This window comes from Phascolarctos cinereus, unplaced genomic scaffold (genome assembly GCF_003287225.1).
Source record: "Phascolarctos cinereus isolate Bilbo 61053 unplaced genomic scaffold, phaCin_HiC Scaffold_726;HRSCAF=1367, whole genome shotgun sequence".
Lineage (NCBI taxonomy): Eukaryota > Metazoa > Chordata > Mammalia > Diprotodontia > Phascolarctidae > Phascolarctos > Phascolarctos cinereus.
In genome coordinates, this window is record NW_027556098.1 from 424,436,083 (window position 1) to 424,460,387 (window position 24,305).

A 24,305-nucleotide genomic window follows, 5' to 3' on the forward strand; every position below is an offset into this window, starting at 1 on the left:
TTATAAGACAGAACAACAGAAATGACATTGTTCAGTGACTCTGCTGATCAGTAGCAGGTAAGGCACCCTACCACCCATTTCCCCACAACAGGGATTTGTTTTCCCTAAAAGGCAATGAAACTGTCCTTGTGGGCTGATTGGCTTCTGCCTCTCTGGACACAGCTTCCTACTCAGCTAAGGATATAAGAAATACCACCCGCGTGGAATTGGCCCAGCTTTATTACCACCGTTTGCTTAAGACAAGGATGTCATGTAACTTGCTCTGACATCAATGGTAATCTGCAAATTCCAGCTACGTACCCAGCGTTCGTTGTTTTAGCTGACGCAAATCTTCCCCTTCTGCTACTTTTCAATGTATAAATCATTACCTTCCCTTCCGCCCTCGGTAAGATTCCATTATATCCATCCATCCTATGGCCCCCAAAGCCCGAGGACCAGTGACATCATGAACGTGTCTTCATTTGCATATGAATTGGGTTTCAGGAAGGCAGAGTCATGCAGAGTTGTCTGCCTCTCTCTTCCTGAGTCCTCGAAGTCCAGTGGCAAGACAAAATCAGGACAACTGGCGATGGCCAGAGATACAATGGATGACTTGGCATCTTCGGTGTCTGACAAGCTCCCAGAGTTCCACAGCACCTGCTTCGGCTGCCTTCATGGCCATTGGAACAAATCATTCTCATTCACTACTGGGGAAGTCTTCACATGTTTGAGGTGGACATCCCCACAAGGCACCAGCAGGTTTGAGGCCTGTCGCTTACCCTCCACCTGGGCTAGCCCCGAGATGGTTTTACCGGGGTGTGGCCACTGCGCACCTTACAGCTTCTGGGAGACGCAGGTGAGAATTGGGGGAGAGGTGGACCCCAAAGGCAGAAAGAGGCCCTGAGAAGGGCTCAGCAGACCTCCCACCAGAGAGGCTAATCCTCCCTGAGCACCTCATACACCCCACTGAGAACCTGTATGAAGGGACTGAAACTGCTGCTCAGACCCCAATGGCTGTTGCATACTGTGGGTCTGTGCTCTGAGCATTTAACAAACTAGGGTTTTACATATTTCTGCATGCTGAGAAATGTGATTGGCAGCAGTACCTGTCAACGAGTCCCAGGCAATTTCTGCCCACTTCTGCCGCTACTACTGCCAGGCTGTCAGAGGCCAGTCTTAGGAGGAACCCAGCCGCGCGCCCCGGGAGCTACGCATCCTCATGTCTACCTAGCAACTCTCTGCCCCGCTGTGAATACACCTTTTCGCCTCTGTTTCTTAGAACTTAATCCAACCATCACTACCATGATCATCTCTTACCTACAAAGGATGGACTGCCCTTTCCTGGGCCCCCTCCCTCAATATGTCCTCTACTCTGCTAGAATAGATGAGCCGTTCAGAGAGAGACCTGCATTTGTATCCCCAAGGCTTGAGCACACAGTAAGTGTTTAAGAAATGTGCCATCTGGTGGCCATCAGGGATACTGCAGCCTTATAGGAAAGCTGTCTCGCCCAGGGGAGAGACATTGAAGAGGCCATTGGGCTCTGTGTGACAGAGTGTCATCTGACGGGCAGCTCAGAGCTGCAGGGCGTTCCCTCACTGGGTAGTTAACTAAGTGACACCCGGCCTTCCTACAGGCTTAAGGAAGGTTGGGATTGGATACTGTAACATATCCGGATTGCCTCAGACCTCTGTGACTCTTTATTTGCATAACTTCTAACTAGTCTCATCTGCACATCTGTCTCACTGTCCTGAATCCTCCTCACAGTCCTGTGTCCTCATCCAAGTGTGCCTCTATGCCTCTGGCTCTGGGTGTCCCTTTTGTGGTTTTTCTGGTCTGTCTCCCCTTTATCTGTGTGACTGTCTCTGAATATGCCTGTAAAGTCTATGCCTCTTGCCCCCAATTTATGACTGACTAGTCTGTGTCTTTTTTCATATTCCTCATAGTTAGATGGTTCAAGATAATCTCAGTCTCAGTGTAGTCGGTGGGTCAGTCTCTTTCTCTGTCTGCTTGTGTCTGTCTCTGACTTTCCAGAATCTGTCTCCATGTGTCTCTCGGTGTCCGTCCAGGTCTCTTTCAGACCCTTGGAACCATTCTCCCCTTTTCTTCCCTGTCCTGATACCCTGCACTATCACTCATTGTCCCTGTCCTTTCAGTCACACCAATTAAGCCCACACCCCCACATGTGTCCCTGCCTTGGACAGCAAGACGGCTCAGTGGATAGAGTGCCGGACCCGGCATCAGGAAGACTTGAGTTTGGCCTCAGACACTTACGCCTCTGTGACCCTGGGCAGGTCACTTCACCCTGTTTGCCTCATTTATAAAAGTGGGGATAACAATAGCAACTAGCTGACAGGGCTGTTGTGAGGATCAAACGAGCTGAATTTGGAAAGCGGTTAGTGCAGTGGTGCCACACAGTCAGTGCCAGAGCAGTGTCAGTTAGTATATTTTATTATTACCTGGCCCTCCCCCCATCAGTGACTGCCTTAGCCTGACCACCACCCATGTGCCTCTCCCTTGCACTGCCCTGAGCCTGCAGATAGCAAAAAAGCCCAGGCTAAGGAGTCAGCAAACTGTGGTTGGCATGAAAAAGATTGCATAAACGGCATCGCCTCATGCGCTCCCCAAGCAGCCAGGAGCATGAGCAGCCTGGCAACTTCACCTCTGCGGCATCGCAGGCATATGCCCCCTTCTCTCCTACCCTGGGGCAGGCCCTCATCACCTCACCCCTGGATTATTGCAGTAGCTGCTAGGGGATCTGCCTGCCTCCAGTCCTTCCCTACACCAGCCCATCCTCCATCCTAAAACACGGGTCTGATCATGCCACCCCTTACTCAGTCACCCCCAGTGGCTCTTTATCACCTCCAGTATTAAGTAGAAAACACTCTGCTTGGCATTCAAAGCTCTTCATCACCTGCCCTCCTCCTTTCCTCCCAGCCTTCTCACACCTCACTCCCCTCCTCAGACCCTTCAATCCATTGCCCCAGCCTGCTGGCTGTTCCATGAACAAGACCCACACCTATTGGTTCTGGGCACTCTCCCCCTCATCTCTGCCTACCAGCCTTCCTGGTTTCCTTTGTGTCCCAACTAAAATCCCATCTTCCTCAGGGAGCCTTCCTGAACCCCTCTTAATTCTATTGCCTTCCCTCTCTTATTTCCTTCCTTTTTAGCCTGGATATCATTTATTTGCTCGTAGCTGCTTGCATACAGGCTCCCCCATTAGACTGTAACCCTCCGTGAGGGCAGGCACTGTCTTTCGCCTCTTTTCGTATCCCAGCACTTAGCCCAGTTCCTGACACACAGCAGATGCTCAACGAATGAATATTGACTGAGCTAGGTATGACTCCAGAAATGCCAGTGTTGGGAGGGTCTTGGGAATCTAAGGCATGAGCACCGAACACGTGCTCATACAGAACACGGATTGCTGGAAAAATAACAGTGAATGCAGGGTTGGAAACATTCAGTAAAGCCCATCTAGTTCAACCCAGTCGTTTTACAGGCAGGCAAACTGAGGCCAAGAAAAGGAAATGCTTTGCCCAGGGTCATCCAGCAAGTCCCTGGAGGAGGCAGCATCAGAATCCAGGTCTCGTGATTTCCAGTCCAGCCCTGTTTCCTCTATCACGTGGAGTTTTTTGGAGGAAGGGTGATGGTCAAAAATGGACTTTGTCTTATTTGCAGTTTAGTCGGGGGTCAGATCCAGAGGGGGCGGAAGCAATAGCGATGCGTCAGCAGGCCACTCTGGGCTCCCCAGGCCTGGAAGAGCTAACAGTGACCTTGGCCAGAGGAATGACCTGACGGGGACAGTTACCATTGGCCAAAGGAAGCATGAGCTGGGGGAGGGGGAGGGGAGCCCAGAGCATCTCTGCTCTCTTAAGAGACTTCCCAACCATTCCCTCCGCCCGGCCACAGCCTCCCTGCCCCAAGAAGATCCTCGGAGCCAGGTTGGGTGGGAGAAGGCACGAGCCATGGCTGCCCGGCTCACTATTCTGCTCCTTTTAGGTGAGTGGGATGGCACCCTGCTCTGACGCTGCTTCCTCAGCCAGAGGCTCATGCTTCTCCATCCCCATTCTTGGTCCCATGGTGGAGCCGGTGGATGAATGACAGGCTGGCCTCCACCCTTGAATCCTTCTCTCCCTGTCCTGTCTCCCCCCGCGTCCTGTCTTGGGGCACCGCCACGGTCAACCTTCTCCACTCTCCCAGGTGCGCCCCCAAGCACCACTGGAGGAAGTCATCACACACACCGGGACCGCCTGGGGCCGTCCCCCCCCTCCCCCCGCATCCGCCTTCACTGCCGCCCCGCCATCCCTAGCCTGCTCCCGAAGCCGGAGCTCCAAGCGTTCTCCTACCTCCTCAAACACCCCACATGCCTCCTGTCTCTACGGATGACTGGCTTCTCCTCATCTGGCCCGGGAAGGAGAGGCCATCTCTCGTGGGGTCTCCAGGCTCCACCTCCAAGCCGCCCTCCGCCCCCAGCTCCCCTCCTCCCGCTCGCCTCATTCCTCCTACGCCCAGTCTTCATTCTCACCTCTGAGCTTTTCTCTCCCTTCCCGCCATCATCCCTCCTGCTCTGACCAGACTCTTCTCCCTCCCCATTCTGGACATCCTTAGGGTGGTGGTTGACCTGTTCACTGTGCTCTACTCCCTAATTCACGACTCATGGGCTGCTGGACAGAGCCTGAGGATGGTGTGTCACCACCTTCTACAAACTTTGCTGGGGCTCAGTGTGATCATCTGTAAAATGGGGAGATAATAATTCCTGAAATGCCCGTCTCACAGGTGGTCCCAAGGCTAAAAATGAAATAACAGGTACTCAGACCTTGGCAGAGCACACTCTATCTGCATCAGCTTTTCTTGGCATTCTCTCTTTTCATTCAAACATGCTGTGATTCTGCTCTCTCTCCTGCAGGGCTTTGGCTGGACCCAGGGATGGAGGCAGAGGCAGGCTTAGGTGAGCAAGCCCATAAGATCTGGGCCCACAGGGGTGCCAGAGGGGAAGGAGGGAGGGCTGGAGCCAGGGGGGAAGGAGGGACAGCTGGACAGGTGTGTGGAACCCTGAAATGGACAGCAGGAAACCACGACCCCTGCCCAGATTAAGAATTCAGAAATTCCTCTGCTGAAGCAGAACTTTCTAGCATTCCCTCTTTCTCTCCACCTACACTTCGTCCTTTCCCTGACCTCCAGACCCTCTATCCCTCAGTACTCCCCCAGGCCAACTGCTGCACTCACTTCACTTTCCTCTCTGCCCAGCCCCAAATCCAAAATCAATCAGTTCAAAATCACTAGGTAGCCCAGTGGCTACAGCACTGGGTAGATCCAAGTTCAAATCTGACCTCAGACATTTAACTAGCTGTGTGCAAGGGCAAGTCTCTTCACTGCTGTCTGCTTCAGTTTCCTCAACGGTAAAGCAGGGATAATAATAGCACCTATCCTCCAAGGTAGTTGTATCAACAGAGATAATATTTGTAAAGCAATGAATTTGGGGGGTTTTCCTTCCTTTCCTACCAAATCTGATATTCTGTGTTCTAGGTCCCGTCCCGGCTCCAACTTTCTCCATTCTGTATTGAAAGGTTCTCCAATCTCTGACAGTCTATGCATTCTACATGGCTTAAGATCCCTCCGAATACTTAGCACAGTGCCTGGCACGTGGCAACAATAATTATAGCTAACATTTATTTAGCACCTACTATGTGCCAGGCATTTTGCTAAGCGCTTTACAAATGTTAACTCATTTGATCCTCACAACCTTGAGAGGTGTGTGCTATGACTACCCCCATTTCTACAGATGAGGAAACTGAGGCAAATAGAAGCTAAGTGTGGTAGTAGACTCTTAATAAATTCTCTGGGAACTTTCACAGTTGTAGACACAACCCCTCGCCTCTGGATAGAGTCTGAATCCCCATCCTCACCCTGGGCCAACGTGACCCTCCAGTGCCTGGCGACTAATACTCTGGCAATGAAATTCCAGCTGCTGAAAGATGGGAAAATTTTCTCTTCCCTTTCTGCCCTTGAAACCTATGCCAGGTTCCCACTGGGGCCAGTGACAGCTGACAACAAGGGCATTTACCGGTGCCGGATCCAACAGGCAGAAAACCACTGGGGTCTAATAAGTGCCCCAGTGGAGGTGACAGGGGCAGGTGAGTGGGGAGATGGCTGTGGGTCTCCAAACTCTGACCCCTGCCCCAGTGGGCTGGCAGGTGGGAAGTGGGGAGATCAGAGCGGGTGAGGAGGCTGAGTGCACCAGATGTCCACTGCCAACATCTGTCCTCCACTCCACTCTTCTTCCTTCTCCTTTCTGCACCAGGTGATGTAGGCTACCGCCCACATTCTCATCGCTTGATCTCTGGACTAGGCATGGAAAGTTCCTAGGGATGTGGGGAGCAGGGGCCCCCAGTCTTAGGAAATCTCTAGCTCCAGGCCCTGGAACCAGAGGGAGGGGAGCCACTAACCAGAGGATGCCTCCCGCTGTCACCTGCCCATTTGCATTCTCTCTCTCTCTCTTTCTCTTTCTCTTTCTCCTCTCTCTTTCCCCCCCATCTCTCTCTCTCTCCCTCCCTCCCTCTCTCTTCTCTCTCTCCTCTCTCTCCTCTCTCTCTGTCTCTGTCTCTGTCTCTCTCTCCCCCATCTCTCTGTCTCTCTCCCTCTTTCTCTCTCTCCCTCTGTCTCTGTCTCTCCCTCCTCTCTGTTTCTCTCTTCTCTCTTTGTCTCTCTGTCTCTGTGTCTGTCTATCTCTCTCTGTCTTTTGGTCTCTGTCTCTGACCGTCTCCCTCGCTGCCCCCTTGTTCTTTCTGTAGGAAAACGACACAACGTGAGGGTAAAATAAGGGGCTAGGATGCAGTCAGATGTAAAGACTGAATGGGTTTGTTTAACTTTTTCTTTCTTAAAAGGAAAGGTGCTAAAGGAGGAGATAATGGGATGTGACTGTCTTGCAAAAAATAGTCTTGATAACGAATACCAAAATATTGTAACCCAAGCTCAAAGTATTACTACTACTACTACTATCTATTCAATACCCCCCTGACAGCCACATCTAGACAGACACAGGACACACATAATCTACTTGAGCAAAACATGACACGCCAGCCCCTCCTAACAATAAGAGGGAAAATTCAGGAGTTGGATGAAATGGCTTCCAAGGAGACGCGCAGCCTTCTCAGGTCCCTTCCCCTTCTGATGTCCATATCTTCTGTTCTAAGGTTCTGAGCTCAGCCATTCTTCAGGGGTGGGGAACCTGCAGCCTCAAGGTCCTCAAGTGCAGCCCTTTGACTGAACCCAAACTTAACAACAAATCCCCTTAACAAAAGGATTTGTTCTGACAAACTTGGACTCAGTCAAAAGGCTGCACCCAAGGACCTAGAGAGCCACATGTGGCCTTGAGGCTGCAGGTTCTCCACTCCTCTCTAGGTTCTAGGTTCCATGTTCTCAGATGCTCTAACATTTTCAATCCTAACAGAGCCCCTCCCAGCACCTTCCCTCCAGGCTGAGCCAGGCCCTTGGATTCTCCATGGCCTGCAGACTGAGCTGCACTGCCAGGGGAGGCTGCTGGGCATGACCTTTGACCTGTATCAGGAAGGAGAGCAGGGTCCTGTGGACAGCTCCCACACCCCCAAACCGGAAACCACCTTCATCATTAAGAGCCCTGGGAACTACACCTGCCAGTACCGACCCCCCACAACAGCCTCCAGGGTGAGGTCAGCACCCAGTGAGACCGTACACGTTGTGATCCCAGGTGAGGGCAGGGCAAGCAAGCACAGACGGGAGCCCACGCCCAGCTGAGGGAAATGCTGCTCTGACCACAGCCCTCTGGGTAACCCTGGGAAGGGGAGCGCCCAGAGCCTTGGGGGCATTCAGGGAGACCCGAGAGGTCAGAAAGACTGAGACACAAGGTGGGGAGGAGGAAGAGGAGGAAGAGGAGAGAGGAGGAGAAAGGAGGAGGAAGAGGGGGAGGAGGGGGAGAAAGAAGGAGGAGGAAGAGGAGGGGGAGGGGAGGAGGAGGACATCCAGGGAGTTGAGGAGTGACCAGGCGGAGGAAGGCTAGCAGATGGGAAGCTGCCACATCACACTGGTCAGCTCCGAGTGTGGGAGCCCCCTGGCGCTCGTGGGCGACTCTCCCTCCCATCCCGCACGGGGGCACCCCCACTTGTCAGTCCTCTCGTCCCTGAGCCCTCTGCAGCTTCTGGCACTGTGGCCCACTCTCCCCTCTCTTGGTCTCACAGACACCAGCCTCTTCACCTTTCCTGATCTCTCCTCCCTCAGCAAGGGCAACTCTGGGGTCTTTTCTTTGCGCACACCCCGCAGTACTAGCACCAGAAGTGGGTGCACAGAGTGGGTCCGGTGGGTGGTGGATGAAGGGCAGCATCTGTCTGATGAGATTGACTCAATTCCCCACCCAGACTCCCTCCCAAAGCCCTCTCTCGAATCGTGGGTTAACCTGGTCATCAGGCCTGGAGGCTCCGTGACCTTCCGGTGCAGGACAAGGTTCTCAGGGCTGGAATTCAAGCTGTTGAAAGATGGAGAGGAGGTGTTTGTCCCTATGATGTCTTCAACGGACCCCCAGCTGATAGACTTCCACCTGAAAGATCTGGAACCCGGGGCTGGGGGCAGATACAGCTGCCGCTACCGTTTTAGGGAAGGGCCACTGATCTGGTCAGAAGACAGCGAGTCCCTGGAGCTTGTCCTGACCACAGGTGAGCAGGGCCAGGGGAAGGAGCAGGGAAGGGTCCTGGGGAGGCCGGCATCCTGCCCCTTGCTCTTCAATCAACTGATTCATCAATATGGATTAAGCAGCTATTATGTGCCAGGTGCTGTGCTAAGCGCTGGGGGATACAAAAAAAGGTAAAAGACAGGCCCTGCCCTCCAGGAGCTTATACTGGATGGGAGAGACAACATGCACACAGATAGACACAGATAGATGAGTAAACTGAGGCCCAGCCTGGGAAATGACTTGCCCAAGGTCACACAAAAGTCAGTCGTGGGGCGATGCTCCCCAGGGACAGCAGCAAAGAGTGCATGGCATGGTACTCGGCTCCCCAGCCGGCTGTTTGGGGCAAGGCCCTTTGCCTCAAGGGCCCCTGTTTCTGCCTCTGCCAAAGAGGGAAGATGCTGCTGTACCTCCTGCCAGGGCTGGAGCGCCTCAGATGGCCTCTGCCACCTCCAGCGCTCTGACAGAGTCAGCCCCAGCTTTCTCAGTCTGGTTCCCCTCCTGCTGTGGTTTATCCTTCCTTCTCAAAGAGGACCGTGCCATCAGGGAGGGGATACCATGACATGCAAGGGAACTGGATTTAAGTGAGGAGGGCTGGGCAGTCAGCAGCCTCACTGTCTCCTGCGGAGCCGTCTGGGTCCAGGGGCCAGAGATGGCCCTCTCCTGCTGCAAAGGTCAAGGAAGAATCCTGCCCTCCCAAAAGTCAGATGTGTGGGCTGTCCCGGCTCCGGAGATAACGCTGCCCTCTGGGGCCGAGGAGAGCAAAACTAAGCTGCTTTTCCCATGGTGATCTCCCCAGCCCCATCCTTCGAAAGATGTGTCTTCTCCACCCAGGCTGTGCTGTCTAGCTCCAGAGTCAAGATGGCAGGGGCAGAAAGTGTGTGGGTGGGGCTCCCCCCTCCAGCTTCAAAACCCTTCACGGGACTCTCCAACTACCTCAGGCCACTGCCCTAGACCTCTCCTCCCCTTCTCGGCCCAACTCCTGGAAAAAGCCCTCTGTGCTCACTGCCTCCCCTTCCCTCCCTCTCACTCACTCCTCTGTCCCTTGTGGTCTGGCTTCAACAGACACCGCTCTGCAAAGATTTGGGCGAATCTGATAACCTCTTCTCATGCTGCCCTCTCTTTGGCCTTTGACCCTATTGACCACATTCTCCACCTGGATAGTTCCCTTCTTTCTGGGTTGCCATGACCCTGCTTTCTCAGGATTCTCCTCCTACCTGTCTGACCATTTCTTAACTGCCTTTCACAGCCCATCATTCATACCATGCCACCTACCTGGGAATGATCCCCAAGGTTCTGCCTTTGGCCCTCTCCTCTCCTCTCCTCTCCTCTCCTCTCCTCTCCTCTCCTCTCCTCTCTCTCTCTCTCTCCTCTCCTCTCCTCTCCTCTCCTCTCCTCTCCTCTCCTCTCCTCCCCTCTCCTCCTCCCTCATCAGCTCCCACAGGCTAAATTATCATCGTTATGTAGATTACTCCCAGATATGGGTGGATGGATAGATAGAGAGCTAGAAAGATGATGGATAGATAGATAGATATATAGATAGACAGACAGACAGACAGGCAGGCAGGCAGAGAGATACATAAGTAGACAGACAGACAGGAAGATAGATACATAGGTAAATAGATGATAGATAGAACATAGATAGGAACATAGATAGATAGAACATAGATAGGAACATAGATAGATAGATAGATAGATAGATAGATAGATAGATAGATAGATAGATAGATAGATGGATAGATAGATGGATAGATAGATAGATAGATAGATAGATAGATAGATAGATAGATAGGCAGGAAGATAGATAGGCAGAGAGATAGATAAGTAGACAGACAGACAGACAGCCCCAGTCTCTCCCCCAGCTTCAGTCATGTGTCACCAATTACCTCCCCTCTTCCAGATTTTCCTGTTTCTGTCAAAGGTACCACCATCCTTCCAGTCTCCCAGCTTGATAATCTCAGCGTTGTCCTGGCCTCATCTCCCCTCCCCCTCCCCCCCCAACATATTCAACCTGTTGCCAAATCTTGTCATTTTGACCCTTTGACCCCTTCCTTCCACTCCTTCAGCTACTGCCTGAGTTGAGGCAACCATCCCGCTACCCCCTCTGGCCTGGATCGCTGCCATGGCCTCCTCATTGCCCTCCCTGCCTCAAGTCTCTCTCTGCTCGGGCCATCCCACCCACTTCTGCAAAGTGATTTTCCTTATGTGCAGGTCAGACCATGAGACTCCCCTGTTCAACCCCTGGTTTCCTGTTACCCTAAGCCCTCTGCTCAGTTGGTAAAGCCCTTCCCAGCCAGCCCCAACCTGTCTTTCCAGCCTGAGCTTCACTCTGCCATCTGGGCATCCTTGCTTACCACCCATGAAAGCTCATCTTCTACATGATGTCTTTCTTCTGCCTCCCCCCCAAACCACCGTGTGCTCCACTTCTTTGGATAAGATTTGTCTTCATTCATCTCATAATTGCTACATCCATTCTACAAATGCTTGTCTTCCCCATTAGAAGGGAAAATCCTAGTGAGAAGGGATAGTTCTGTTCTTTGCCTGGTGGCAGACAGTAAGTGCTTAATAAATACTTATTGATCAATCGGATTAGCAGCTAAGGACGAAATTGTGGCGGTGTGGTGTGATGATAGCAGCTCACATTTATTCAGCACTTTCAAGTTTGCAAAACACTTGACATACATTATCTCATGTAATCTTTGCAAGGACCCTGCGAGGAATGGTAACTTGGCTAGGGGCACGCTTCTAGAATGTGTGCCAGGTGGCATCCAAAGCCAGTCCTCCTGATTCCAGACTGAGCACTCTGTTCATGACTTCACACTGCCCCACTCCCCCAGAGGAAGAAGCCTGGGACACGCAGCAGAGCCCCAGGGTCCAAATCCCAGCTCTGTCCCTAGCTATTCTGTGCAACTCTGGGCCAGTTTTCCTAACTCTCTGGGCCTCTGCACCCTCATCTATCAAAGGGGAAGGTGCTGGGTCAGCTGATCTCAAAGGTCCTGTCTATGATCCCAAGGGCTGGTCCATGATCCAGAATCAGTGGCCTCACCCCCAGCCTCAGGGTTCTGCGTAAGAGAACACTGGGAGGGTCTTGGACCCCATTCCCAGCTCTGCTGCAGATTCCATGGGCCCCGGCCTCATGGTCAAGTTCTGTTTCCTGCTCTGCATAACAAGATGGTCTTGATTTCATTATTGTAAGAAACTTTTTTTCCTGACTTTCAGAGTTTTATGTTCTAAGGTCCCTTCCAATGCTATTATTCTGTGTCCTAAGGCCCCTCCGGGTTCTGACTCTCCACGTTCTGTGTCCTGAGGTCCCTCCAGGTTCTGGCTCTCCGCGTTCTGTGTCCTAAGGCTCCTCTGGGCTCTGATTTTCCGCATTCTATGTTCAGACTCCTCCTGGGGCTAACATTGTGTGGCCTTTTCTGTCTCCAGGAACATTGGACAAGCCTTCGCTCTCAGTGCAGCCCCAGGATGCCGTGATTTCTCGAGGGACCAATGTGACGCTTCAGTGCCTAGGGGCCCGCCCCAATGTGAGGTTCGCCCTGCTGAAAAAAGGCTCGCGTCAGCCTGTGCAGGTGCTGAGCCCTGCTGGGTCCCGCGCTGACTTTGTCCTCTCCGACGCCATGGCTTATGACTCGGGCAATTACAGCTGCATTTACTTTGAGACAGTCGCCCCATTCGCCGGGTCCCCAGCGAGTGAGGATGTGGAGGTTCAAGTTGATGGTGAGGGGGCAGGCCGGGCTTTCTGGGAGGTGGGCAGACAGGGCGTAACATCTGAAGAAGCAAAGGGCTGAGAAGGGTGTGTGAGTCCTAGCTCGCTGAAGAATCACGGACTGTCAGCGCTGGCACTGTGGAGGTCGCACGAGCCACTAGGGTCAGCTCCTTCCAGACCAGGTAGTCCCACCGTCCGCTGGACAGAGGGCATAGACTGAGGCCAGAGAGGGAAAGGCCCTACCATAGCTACCTTAAAGCTCATCTGTGTCCTGAACGTCCTGAAGTCAAGCCCCCCCAGGGGAGTAACACGCAGAAGGACACACTGTCATGCTAGGGCCAAGTCTGAAAGAGAGGAAGGGGCATTGTGGGCAAGAGCAGCTGAAACCTATCTCTTGACATTCTTCTAACACCATCTCTGCCACAACCAACCACCCTAGACCAGTACTGTTTGTCTCGCCCTGACCTTGGACCCTGGAGCTTCGAAGCTTCACTGCCTGGGCCTTGGGCCTGCCCTCCCTGCCAGCCCACCTAAAGGGTGAAATGGTAGGTGTAGGAGGTCAGGATGGGAAGGACAGAGGCGGTGCTAGCTAGCCCAGCCCCCCGACCAGGGGGCAGCCAGACCTCCCATGATGGATAAAAGTCTAAGGCTCCACTTCCAGCCTCCCCGGCAGGGCTGCCTGGGCAGACCCACATCCTCTCCCGCCCTGACTCCTGCTGTGGACTCCTGGTGGGTCTCCCTCCCTCCAGCCCATCCTCCTCCACTTGGCCGCCCAGGGCAGAGAGGAGGGGGTGGATACATGCCAGGCTACAGGGCTGCCAATGCTGAGCTTTGGATGGGGAAGAAAGGGAGGGGAGGAGATACGGTGACCCCAAGGCTGAAAATGTAAGGGATTGGAAGGATGGTGGTGCCCTGGCCAGAGAGGGACGTTCTGGTTTGCTGGCGGACAAAGGCAATTCTGCTTGGGCCACCTAAAGCTTCTGGTGCCTGTGGGACATGCAAATGAAAATTTCCAGCGGGGTGAAGGTTGGAGATGCAGACCCATTGGATTTGTAAATCTGGAATTGTGGTGATAATGGGAGCTGAGTATAGAAAGAAAAAAGCTGGGGTGAGGCAGGAGAGACTCAATTAGGGGAAAGGTAGAAATGTAGACTGAGAAGGGAAAGTCAGAGGGGAGGAGAGTCACAAAGACCCAAAGAAGAGGGTGGAAGGGAGGACAGAGTGAACAACCATGGCAAAGCCTGCTGAGAGGTCAGGAAGGATTAGGGCCCGGTAGGGATAATGCCACCATCTCAAGCAGCCCAGAATGCCACTTTTGGACAGCTCCAATAGCCAGAAAAGGCAGCTGGGGTCACCATAGTGCACAGAGCCCTGGGCCTGGAATCAGGAAGACTCAACTCCCTGAGTTCAAATCCAGACTCAGACACTTACTGACTGTGTGACCTTAGGCGAGTCACTTCACCCTGTCTGCCTCAGTTTCCTCATATGTAAAATGAGCTGGAGAAGGAGCTGGCAAACCCCTCCAGGAGCTTTGCCAAAAAAAACCCCAAATGGCCAGACACACTGAAACAACTCAACAGCAAATTCAGGCCACCAGGGGGCAGAGACTTGCCTGAAATCAACAGAAACTACATCAAAGATACTCAAACAATGAGATTCTAGCCTGGCTGAGGACCTTGGGCATCATTCAGTCATTTTAGGGATGGCGAAAGTGCTGCCAAGGGCAGGGGCAGGATGCTTCCTTTGCATGTGCAGAGCTCAGTCCTGCCCTCTTAAGGGCCAGTGGGGAAACTGAGGCCAGAAGGGGAAAGGGGCTTGCCCAATTACCTAGTTACCCATTCCAGGGGAGGCTCTGCATGTGGAAGGTTGAGAATCCAAGACCCGGAGAGATGGAGTGCCAGCCAGACCTTCCACCTCTAACGCCCAGGGCTGGGGGGCTCTCCTCTGTCACAGGCCTCTTCCCCAAGCCCACGCTGCATCCCTTGAGCCCTGTGGTGACCCCCGGGAAGGACGCAGCCCTGCGCTGCTCGGGACGGGTCCCCAATTCCAATTTCCAGCTCTTCAGAGACGGAGAAAGCACAGAGCTGGAAGTGACCCATCAGCGCGTGAGTGAGTACACGGTCGACTTCCTGCTGAGGAACGCCAAGCCCCAGGATGGGGGCCGTTACAGGTGCCGCTACCTCACCTGGACGAAGCCCATCTTGACTTCGGAGATCAGTGACCCCGCAGAGATTTCGGTGACAGGTGAGAGCTCCGGGGCCCTCGGGACTTGGGGCATTAGGAAAGATTTAACCTCCAAATGCCCATCCTGCTGCTGTTGAGCTTGGAGTGACCTTAGGTCAGTCGCTTCTTTCTGGGCTCCTCTGCAGAGGAGTTACCTGGCCTAGACTAGCTTTACGGAGGCTTCCTACCTTGGTGACCACAGGCAAGTCGCATGGTGGCCCTGAGCTTCACTTCCTCATCTGTAAAAGAGAGATAATACAGATGCTCCGAATTTCAGCTGGTTTGCTCTTTTTGTTTGTTTTAGGAAAAATCCTATAAAAACTAGAGCCACGTGGACCAGTGAAATATTGTCTGGATTATCTCTGCAAACTGAGGGCCCAAGAGAACACACCTCTGACATAGAATGACAAAAATAAGAGCTTTATCACACCCATAGAAATCAACTTGGGCTGTGAAAATAAATACATTTGCTGTTTATAGGAGAGATGTTGAAATTTTTTTGGGGGGGTGGGGATGGACCCTGGAGGGATAGTGTCCAACCCCATCATTTGACAAATGAGAAAACTGAGTCCAAAAGAGGGAAGAAATCAGGGGACAATCCACCTGGTTGAGCAGAGGCCAAACGACATAACTGTGGGTGAGAATATGAGGACTTCTGGGGGAGGGAGAAAAAGAGGAGTCCGCTTCCCAGACCCGGGGTTCACGCTAATGTGCAAAGCAGTGAGCATCCAGACGTGGGGTCCATCTCGAGGTCGGCATGGCCAGGGTTCGAGCCCTACAACGGGCATCAAGCGCTCGCAAGCCAGGAAGCATTTATGCAGCGCTTGCTGTATGCCAGGCATTGTACTAAGCCGGGGGACACGAAAGCTTGTCTCTGTCCCGGGGAGACGCAGAGAGGGTCACTGGGAGGACCCGCAGCGACTAGGCTGGAATTCAAGGCGTGGGGCCGAGGGAGGTCAGCGGTCAGAGCGGAGGAGGGAGCGCAGGCCGGCCAGAGGGAATGGCCGGAGCCCAGAGGCGGACCCAGCCAGGAGGCTGGGGCAGTGGATGGAAGAGCACGTGGGCGGTGCAAGGGGACGGGAAAGTTGGGTGGCTTGGGGGCAGGTCATAAGGGGCTTTGAGCTCCAAGCAGAGCGTCCAGTGCTCGGTCCTGGGGGTGACAGGGAGCCGCGGCAGTGTTGGACGAGGGGTGACCTGCATTTGGGGAAAAGCCCGTGAGTGGCTGTGAGGAGCGGGTGAGGGTCTGCCCCAGCCAGAGACCACGAGGGACAAGCGTGTGCCTAGCCCCGTGCCAAGCACCCCGAGATGAGTATCTCGTCTGATTCCCCCCGCAGCCCTGTGATGCTATTATTAGCCCCAATTTCACATGGGGAAACTGAAGCAAACGGGGGTTAGGGTCACGCAGCTAGTAAGTGTCTAAGACAGGATTTGAACTCAGATCTTTCTGACTCTAGGCCTGGCTCTTTTCTCCACGCCACCACCAGCTCACACGAGGAAGGACAAAAGAGAAAAAAAAAAACTATCCTGATTGGGAATCCCTGGGAAGCCCCGCCCCTGCGCTGTCACTCATTACTCTCTGATCGTGCCAATGCCTGCCAAAATGCAGCCACTCAGGCCCCGCCCTCTTCCCCCCCCCCCCGGCCCCCTCTGTTCCTCTCACTGCGCGGCGGATGCGGTCATTTGATTTTACCCCCCTTCCCCACCGTGTCCCTAAGGCTGCAGGCCACGCGCATGTACCTGAGAGAGCCCCCTGCCCCCACACACACCCATTTCCCCCTCTCAGGGAACACCCCCTGCCAGGGTGACTCCATACGACCTCCTTTGACGCCCCCCACTTCTTACTCTAGGAGAAGATCCGCTGCGGAGGAGCCACCCCCCCATCCTCCCCTCCCCCTCAGGGGGCTGGGGGAGGGGGCCTCCCCAGGGTGGGGGTGGCCAGAGTCTCTTGGCTCCCTCCGTGACCCCCCACCCCCATTCTGCCTGATGGAGGACAGACAAGGTGGCCCCTCCCCAGGGCTTCTTCCATGGCGCCACCCATTGGGGTCATGGAGCCCCCTTAACATCCTGGTTTCTACACCCTGATCTGGGGATTCCATTTGGGGAACTGCAGCCATTGCAGGGTCGGGACCTGGTCTGTGCCCCCAGCACCAAAGGCCTGAGCTGGGAGAGGAACCTTCCCCCGCCTCCTCGCAGAGAGACCCCTCAGCTGGGATGGAGGGGCCTTAGAGGAGGGGCCTAGAAACACAAAGGGTCAGAGCTGGGGGGGATCTTAGAACATGGAATATCAGAACATGGAATGTCAGAGCTGAGGGGGATCTTAGAACATGGAATGTCAGAGCTGGGGGGGATCTTAGAACATGGAATATCAGAACATGGAATGTCAGAGCTGGGGGGGAACCTTAGAGCATGGAATGTCAGAACATGGAATGTCAGAGCTGAGGGGGGAACCTTAGAGCATGGAATGTCAGAGCTGGGGGGACCTTAGAGCATGGAATGTCAGGGCTGTGGGGGACCTTAGAGCATGGAATGTTAGAGCTGGGGGGGATCTTAGAACATGGAATATCAGAACATGGAATGTCAGAGCTGGGGGAACCTTAGAGCATGGAATGTCAAAATCAGGAGGGAACCTTCGAGCGTGGAATGTCAGAGCTGGGGGGGAACCTTAGAGCATGGAATATCAGAACATGGAATGTCAGAGCTGAGGGGGGAACTTAGAGCATGGAATGTCAGAGCTGGGGGACCTTAGAGCATGGAATGTCAGAGTGGGGGGACCTTAGAGCATGGAATGTCAGAGCTGGGGGGGACCTTAGAGCATGGAATGTCAGAGCTGGGGGGGACCTTAGAGCATGGAATGTCAGAGCTGGGGGGGACCTTAGAACATGGAATATCAGAACATGGAATGTCAGAGTTGAGGGGGGATCTTAGAGCATGGAATATCAGAACATGGAATGTCAGAGCTGGGGGGGATCTTAGAACATGGAATATCAGAACATGGGGGGGACCTTAGAACATGGAATATCAGAACATGGAATGTCAGAGTTGAGGGGGGACCTTAGAACATGGAATATCAGAACATGGAATGTCAGAGCTGGGGGGGATCTTAGAACATGGAATATCAGAACATGGAATGTCAGAGCTGGGGGGGAGCTTAGAACATGGAATATCAGAACATGGAATGTCAGAGCTGAGGGGGGAACCTTAGAGCATGGAATGTCAGAGCTGGGGGGACCTTAGAGCATGGAATGTCAGGGCTGTGGGGACCTTAGAGCATGGAATGTTAGAGCTGGGGGGATCTTAGAACATGGAATATCAGAACATGGAATGTCAGAGCTGGGGGAACCTTAGAGCATGGAATGTCAAAATCAGGAGGGAACCTTCGAGCGTGGAATGTCAGAGCTGGGGGGGAACCTTAGAGCATGGAATATCAGAACATGGAATGTCAGAGCTGAGGGGGGAACCTTAGAGCATGGAATGTCAGAGCTGGGGGGGACCTTAGAGCATGGAATGTCAGAGCTGGGGGGGATCTTAGAACATGGAATATCAGAACATGGAATGTCAGAGCTGGGGGGGAACCTTAGAGCATGGAATGTCAGAGCTGGGGGGGACCTTAGAGCATGGAATGTCAGAGCTGGGGGGGACCTTAGAGCATGGAATGTCAGAGCTGGGGGGGACTTAGAGCATGGAATGTCAGAGCTGGGGGGACCTTAGAGCATGGAATGTCAGAGCTGGGGGGGACCTTAGAGCATGGAATGTCAGAGCTGGGGGGGACTTAGAGCATGGAATGTCAGAGCTGGGGGGGATCTTAGAACATGGAATATCAGAACATGGAATGTCAGAGCTGGGGGGGATCTTAGAACATGGAATATCAGAACATGGAATGTCAGAGCTGGGGGGAGCTTAGAATGGAATATCAGAACATGGAATGTCAGAGCTGAGGGGGGAACCTTAGAGCATGGAATGTCAGAGCTGGGGGACCTTAGAGCATGGAATGTCAGAGCTGGGGGGACCTTAGAGCATGGAATGTCAGAGCTGGGGGGACCTTAGAGCATGGAATGTCAGAGCTGGGGGGGACCTTAGAGCATGGAATGTCAGAGCTGGGGGGGACCTTAGAGCATGGAATGTCAGAGCTGGGGGACCTTAGAGCAAGGAATGTCAGAGCTGGGGGGGCCTTAGAGCATGGAATGTCAGAGCTGGGGGGGACCTTAGAACATGGAATATCAGAACATGGAATGTCAGAGTTGAGGGGGGATCTTAGAACATGGAATATCAGAACATGGAATGTCAGAGCTGGGGGGGATCTTAGAACATGGATATCAGAACATGGAATGTCAGAGCTGGGGGGATCTTAGAACATGGAATATCAGAACATGGAAATGTCAGAGCTGGGGGGAACCTTAGAGCATGGAATGTCAGAACATGGAATGTCAGAGCTGAGGGGGAACCTTAGAGCATGGAATGTCAGAGCTGGGGGGGACTTAGAGCATGGAATGTCAGGGCTGTGGGGGGACTTAGAGCATGGAATGTTAGAGCTGGGGGGCTCTTAGAACATGGAATATCAGAACATGGAATGTCAGAGCTGGGGGAACCTTAGAGCATGGAATGTCAAAATCAGGAGGGAACCTTCGAGCGTGGAATGTCAGAGCTGGGGGGGGAACCTTAGAGCATGGAATGTCAGAGCTGGGGGGGACCTTAGAGCATGGAATGTCAGAGCTGGGGGGGACCTTAGAGCATGGAATGTCAGAGCTGGGGGGGACCTTAGAGCATGGAATGTCAGAGCTGGGGGGGACCTTAGAGCATGGAATGTCAGAGCTGGGGGGGACCTTAGAGCACGGAATGTCAGAGCTGGGGGGGATCTTAGAACATGGAATATCAGAACATGGAATGTCAGAGTTGAGGGGGGATCTTAGAACATGGAATGTCAGAGCTGGGGGAACCTTAGAGCATGGAATGTTAAAATCAGGAGGGAACCTTAGAGCGTGGAATGTCAGAGCTTGGGGGGGACCTTAGTGCATGGAATGTCAGAACATGGAATGTCAGAGTTGAGGGGGGATCTTAGAACATGGAATATCAGAACATGGAATGTCAGAGCTGAGGGGGGAACCTTAGAGCATGGAATGTCAGAACATGGAATGTCAGAGCTGGGGGGGAGCTTAGAACATGGAATATCAGAACATGGAATGTCAGAGCTGGGGGGGACCTTAGAGCATGGAATGTCAGAATATGGAATGTCAGAGCTGAGGGGGGAACCTTAGAGCATGGAATGTCAGAGCTGGGGGGAACCTTAGAGCATGGAATGTCAGAGCTGGGAGGGGGTACTCTAGGGCAGACAAGATCAGGACTGGGAGGGCTTCAGGACATGAAGTCCAGTTTGCACTGGGGATGCTGAGGCCCAGGCAGTAGAAAGTGCTGGCCCTGTTCCTGGTGCTGGAGCTGGGGGGGGGCAGGGGCCCCCAAACAGCTCTTCCTTCACAGGGCGGTGCCCAGATGGGGTGAGGAGGGTGGCCTGGTCATGTCCCTGCTGGGCCTCCGGACAGGTCCCTAACCCTCTTTGGGTCTCACTTTTTCTGTCTGTCCACTGAGAAAGTGGGATGTAAGGATGTCTTAGGGGTCTTTCCGACTCTGAAATCCTGATTCTGTGGGGCTCCTTCTGAGGGCACACAGCAAGCTGCAGCCCTTTTCCAGGCCTGTTTCCCCCAGATAAAACAGGCGGTTGTGGGCCAAGTTGCTCCTCACCCTGGTGCCCTGTTTTCATGCCGTGAGTCTTGGACGGTGGGCTGGCACTCCGGACTTGTTACCCAGGATACCCACCAACACCGGGCTCAGGGAGGGACATCCTCAGCACTGCAGGACAGAGGGCATTGGGCCACACTTGAGACTTCCCCTCCTCCCCAGCATCCCCCTCTTCTCCAGTGTCTCACCCACCGTGCCCCTAGAATGGGTGTGGAAATGAGATTGGGATGGGAATGGCCATGATGGCCACGTTGGGCTGGTGCCATTTGGCAGGGCAGACGCCTGAAGGACCTTAGCTCCAAGAAAGACAAATGTGTGCCCCAACCCTGCTTCAGCACCCCCAACACCATCCCACTTGTCCTTCCCAGATGTCCCAGAACGGGGGATGTCCAAGGTCACACACTTGTGTGCTCTGAATAGTCTCTGGAAAGGCTTTGGGGGCCAGTGTGGCAGGGTGGCCAGGGCTGACGAGGTCTAAGATTGGGGGTCAAACCGCCGGCCACTTGCCCCCCCCCCCACTGGCCTGTGACATCCAGCCAGTGAACAAGCATTCATTAAAACTCTCACAGAGGTGAGTGCTTACCCCTGCTAGGCCTCAGCTCCTGTGAATTAGATCTCAACCCTTGAAAAGGATGATTTAGAAGCGGATCGATACTGTCAGCCCAGGACTGAGGGCCTGGGCCAGAAGGACCCTGGGAGCACAAAATGCCCCCCATAGCAGGGTCCAGGTCCTGGTGGGCCATTCCCCCACCCCACCCCCCAAACACACGCACGCACACACAGAGATACCCTTCCCAGGGCTGCGCTTATTCAAAGTTTATGTGTGTACTCTCCCCCAGTCCCCAGTAGACCCTCAGGCTGGGAGTCTGTCCCCCTTAGACCGGGCCTTCCCTGGGTCCCGGAGAGCCCCGGCTCCACAGGACAGCCCCAAGCCCCAGGCTGAGGATGCCAAGGATCCCCACAGCCCCTGCCAGCAGGGGCACCGTAGCACCTGCAGGAGAGAGGGGAAGGAAGCAGGTGAGCCAGGAGCTGGAGCCCACGGCGGCCCCCTCCCCGGCTGGGCAAGCCCACCTGTGGGGTCAGCATCCTCGGAGGGGCTGCGGCGGCGGCAGGGAGGCCCCCCCGGGGGCGGCCGGACTGGGGCGGTGAGCCTGCGGAAGCGGCCCAGGGGACATGGGGAGGGACAGCCCAGCAGCTCCAGGGTCAGGGGTGGCCGGGAAGAGTCATTGCGATAGAAGAGAGAGACAGTTATGTTCCTGGGGACAGAGGACGGGTGAGGGGGCGCTGGGCCCTGGCTGTGCCCCACCCCTCGCGGCTCTCCAGCTGCCCGCTGCCTTAGAGACCCACGGTCCAGCTAAGCTTGGCAAGGCAAAGGAAGATACTGAGGCCAGAGGGGCTCTCTGACCTGGTGCCAGGGTCTCCTGTGGATCCCTGCTGCCTCCACCCAGAGCAGCAGAGACCCCAAGAGGGAGAGGGCCTGCACGGGGACGGCTGTGAGCCAGGGCCCACTCCTTCCAGCTTACCCCTCCTCTTCCTCTGGCTCTGGCTTTCCCAGATGCTTCCAGAATTCGAACCCGAGGCAAGCAGCATAAGGCGGGTGGTGGCCGTCATAGAGGCCCAGGGCTCCCTGGAGGGCCAGCAGGGTGCTGTCATGCTGGGGGAGGGAACCCAGCACTCAGTGTTCGGTGGTAAGGGCCGCTCCCTCAGGCAGCCCCTTCTCTTCTGGACACAGGGCTGAGGAGCTTCCCTATATTTTGTGGAAATTGGCCTCCCTGCTACCCGGACCCTGAGCTCCCCCTTACCGGCCATCCCCTGCTCTGCCCTCTGTGGCCACGCTTACTTAAGCTAGTCCTTCACACCTTTGCAGGCCTGGCCCTGCTGAGCTGTGGTCCACTGTGACCCTCCAACTTCTCTTCCAGCCTGGCTTCCCATCCCATGCCCACCCTGGCCCCACACTCACAGCTGAATACATAATCATCTTGAGAGGCAGCCCTCGGGCCTGGACCTGGGTAAAATTGGTTAGGATGGCATCGAGCAGGATTCCTGGAGGGGGGAACAGGCTGCCTGGAGTCTGGCCCTCCTGTCCTCCCCACTGTGGACCCCCAGTCAGTGCTGGTCCACCACTCACCTCCAGTGAGCTGGGCCTTCTCCTCTGCCCTCGGGGGGCCCACGTGGGCTCGAACGTCCAGGGCTGACACCTGGGCCAGAGACCTGAGCACCTCTGGGGTAGCCCACTCTGGGAGGGGGAGCCGGTGGGCTCGCTAGTGAAGAAGGTAGCACAGTGGGTGGGGGAGTGTCCAGGGCTGGGGAGTAGGAGCAGGCAGATTCAGGGTGGGCGTGAGGACCTACCTGACAGGTCAAGGTGTCCAGCACCTTCCAGGCCCTGTGGAGGGGCCCGTCAGCCAGGGACAAGCCTGTGAGGTTCCCCAGATGAATCAGGAACTCCTGGGAGGAAGGAGCCCCGGGCTGGAGCGGAGTGCCCCAGAACCCCCCAGCTGCCCCAGCTCTGGCCCCTAGAGTGTGACCCTATGCGAGCCTGACCACTTGCACTGCCCTGACCAGACTATTTCTTCCCCGGGATTCCAATGCTGCCCTCCCACACCTTCCCCCCTCACTCTCCAGCCCTCAAGGGCTGCCTGGTACTCTTCTCCAGCCACTGTCTCCTCCAGAAGTTTCTGGTACTGGGGACATCCCTGGGTCCGGAACTTTAGCAGCTGCAGATGAGATGGAAATGCAAAGCCTCGGCGCTGGGCAGGGCCTGGCAGGGCAAATCCAGCCCCTTGCCCATAGCAGGCCTCATGGAGCCTCTGCTCTGGACGGGCACCACCAGGGATGGGCACCACTGGGGATGGGCAGCTCACTCCCTCCCAAAGCCTCTGCTACATGTAGCCCCTGCTGCTCCTCATTCTTCCCTTTGGTGAATCCCTTTCCATTTGACAGCCCCAAGCTAAGCGCCCCTCAGAGGGCCTGCTCTACAGCCCTACGGTGGTTCTAGTTCTGCCTCTGGACCCTCTAGCTGTGATGCCCTCCCTGAAATGCAGCTTCCGTGCGTGCCCCCCCCACTGCCAGGAGAAGGCTGGTCCCTGCCCCCCCAGCACCTCCCCCTGCCTCATCTCTGGCCCTCCACCCTTTTCCTCTGGCTTCCTTCTCTCTAGGCCTGTGTCTTTCCCTTTAGGACTTCTCTCTGCCCTCCACCTGCACTCCCAGGGCCCTGACCTTGTCTTCAGTGGCTGGGACGGTGTGGATGGGCACTGGCATCCACCCGGGGGTGAGGGGAGGCCTTGGGAAGAGCCCGGCCAGGTTGGCTTGGGCACTCTGCAGGGTCCGGTCGTAGTCTGTGCTCCGCACATATAGCTGAGGATGGAGGGGAAGAGGCCGGTCAGAGGCCGGTGCAGGGGCTGAGGCTGGAGGCCAGACAGTTGGCCAAGGCCAGATTTCCCCTTACCTCGTCTCGACGATATTCCTGGTTCAGGAAGTTGCCGTATCTGGCCCTGAGGAAGCGGCCGAGCTCAACCTGCTGCTGGACACCCTCCTGGAGATGAGCGGCGGGGTTTAGGGGAGTGAGGAGCCCAGGCCACCCTCTCCCCCCAGGGTCTCTGGCCTCCTCACCTGGGTGAGCTGGCCTAGTCCATAGGGCCATATGGCCTTATCCTTGTGGGGGTCTGTGGGGTAGGAATCCAGGGGGGCACGGTCACCATGGCGATAGACCTGGGAAAATGGGGGGATCTGGAGTCAAGGTCAGCTCAGTGGAGACCCAGGGCTGAAGCAGAAACAGGGGACATGCCTCACCAAGGTCACAAAAAGCAAGGATCCCCTAGGGGGCTCAGGCCAGCTCCCCCAGGACAGCTGGGGCAGCAGAAACACCAGAAGCGTGAGGGAGCTCAGGTGCTGGTGACCCCCCATCCTGCCTGGCCCTTCTCTGCTCCCGGAGCTCATAGAGGGAGCTGAGCCACTCAGCCCCAACCCTG

At 55.0% G+C, this 24,305-nt stretch overlaps 2 protein-coding genes across 4 annotated transcripts; one reads left to right on the forward strand and one right to left on the reverse strand.

Moving 5' to 3' along the window:
• The first annotated feature begins 3,847 nt into the window (after positions 1 to 3,847).
• LOC110197834 (venom metalloproteinase inhibitor DM43-like) lies at positions 3,848 to 15,084 on the forward strand. Of its 3 annotated transcripts, XM_020971875.2 has the most exons (8): positions 3,848 to 3,976; positions 4,884 to 4,925; positions 5,833 to 6,111; positions 7,428 to 7,703; positions 8,368 to 8,661; positions 12,105 to 12,395; positions 14,338 to 14,628; positions 14,912 to 15,084. In XM_020971875.2, exons 1-8 carry the CDS (start codon positions 3,943 to 3,945, stop codon positions 14,923 to 14,925), a joined length of 1,521 nt encoding a protein of 506 aa, XP_020827534.1. In that variant the 5' UTR covers positions 3,848 to 3,942; the 3' UTR covers positions 14,926 to 15,084. The 3 variants fall into 3 exon arrangements, with proteins under 3 accessions (XP_020827534.1, XP_020827535.1, XP_020827536.1); XM_020971876.2 differs by lacking the exon at positions 7,428 to 7,703; XM_020971877.2 differs by lacking the exon at positions 5,833 to 6,111 and having other exon boundaries at positions 3,850 to 3,976.
• A 6,054-nt stretch (positions 15,085 to 21,138) lies between these two features.
• ACP4 (acid phosphatase 4) lies at positions 21,139 to 24,305 on the reverse strand. Its single transcript, XM_078146448.1, has 11 exons — positions 24,127 to 24,305; positions 23,947 to 24,045; positions 23,783 to 23,869; positions 23,554 to 23,691; positions 22,953 to 23,051; positions 22,687 to 22,782; positions 22,466 to 22,598; positions 22,298 to 22,380; positions 21,861 to 21,991; positions 21,409 to 21,593; positions 21,139 to 21,328 (listed from the first exon to the last, which is right to left on the reverse strand). The coding sequence occupies exons 1-11, from the start codon at positions 24,271 to 24,273 to the stop codon at positions 21,213 to 21,215; spliced, it is 1,314 nt and encodes a 437-aa protein (XP_078002574.1). The 5' UTR covers positions 24,274 to 24,305; the 3' UTR covers positions 21,139 to 21,212.

Excerpts from the sequence above, each read along its gene's own strand:
- LOC110197834 (XM_020971875.2), top strand. The coding sequence starts at position 3,943 with ATGGCTGCCCGGCTCACTATTCTGCTCCTTTTAG. Across the intron at positions 3,977-4,883 it reads CACTATTCTGCTCCTTTTAG|GGCTTTGGCTGGACCCAGGG; the intron begins GTGAGTGGGATG and ends TCTCTCCTGCAG. Across the intron at positions 4,926-5,832 it reads GGAGGCAGAGGCAGGCTTAG|TTGTAGACACAACCCCTCGC; the intron begins GTGAGCAAGCCC and ends GAACTTTCACAG.
- ACP4 (XM_078146448.1), bottom strand. The coding sequence starts at position 24,273 with ATGAGCTCCGGGAGCAGAGAAGGGCCAGGCAGGATGGGGGGTCACCAG. Across the intron at positions 22,599-22,686 it reads TGGACACCTTGACCTGTCAG|CGAGCCCACCGGCTCCCCCT; the intron begins GTAGGTCCTCAC and ends CTTCTTCACTAG. Across the intron at positions 21,329-21,408 it reads CGAGGATGCTGACCCCACAG|GTGCTACGGTGCCCCTGCTG; the intron begins GTGGGCTTGCCC and ends TCTCTCCTGCAG.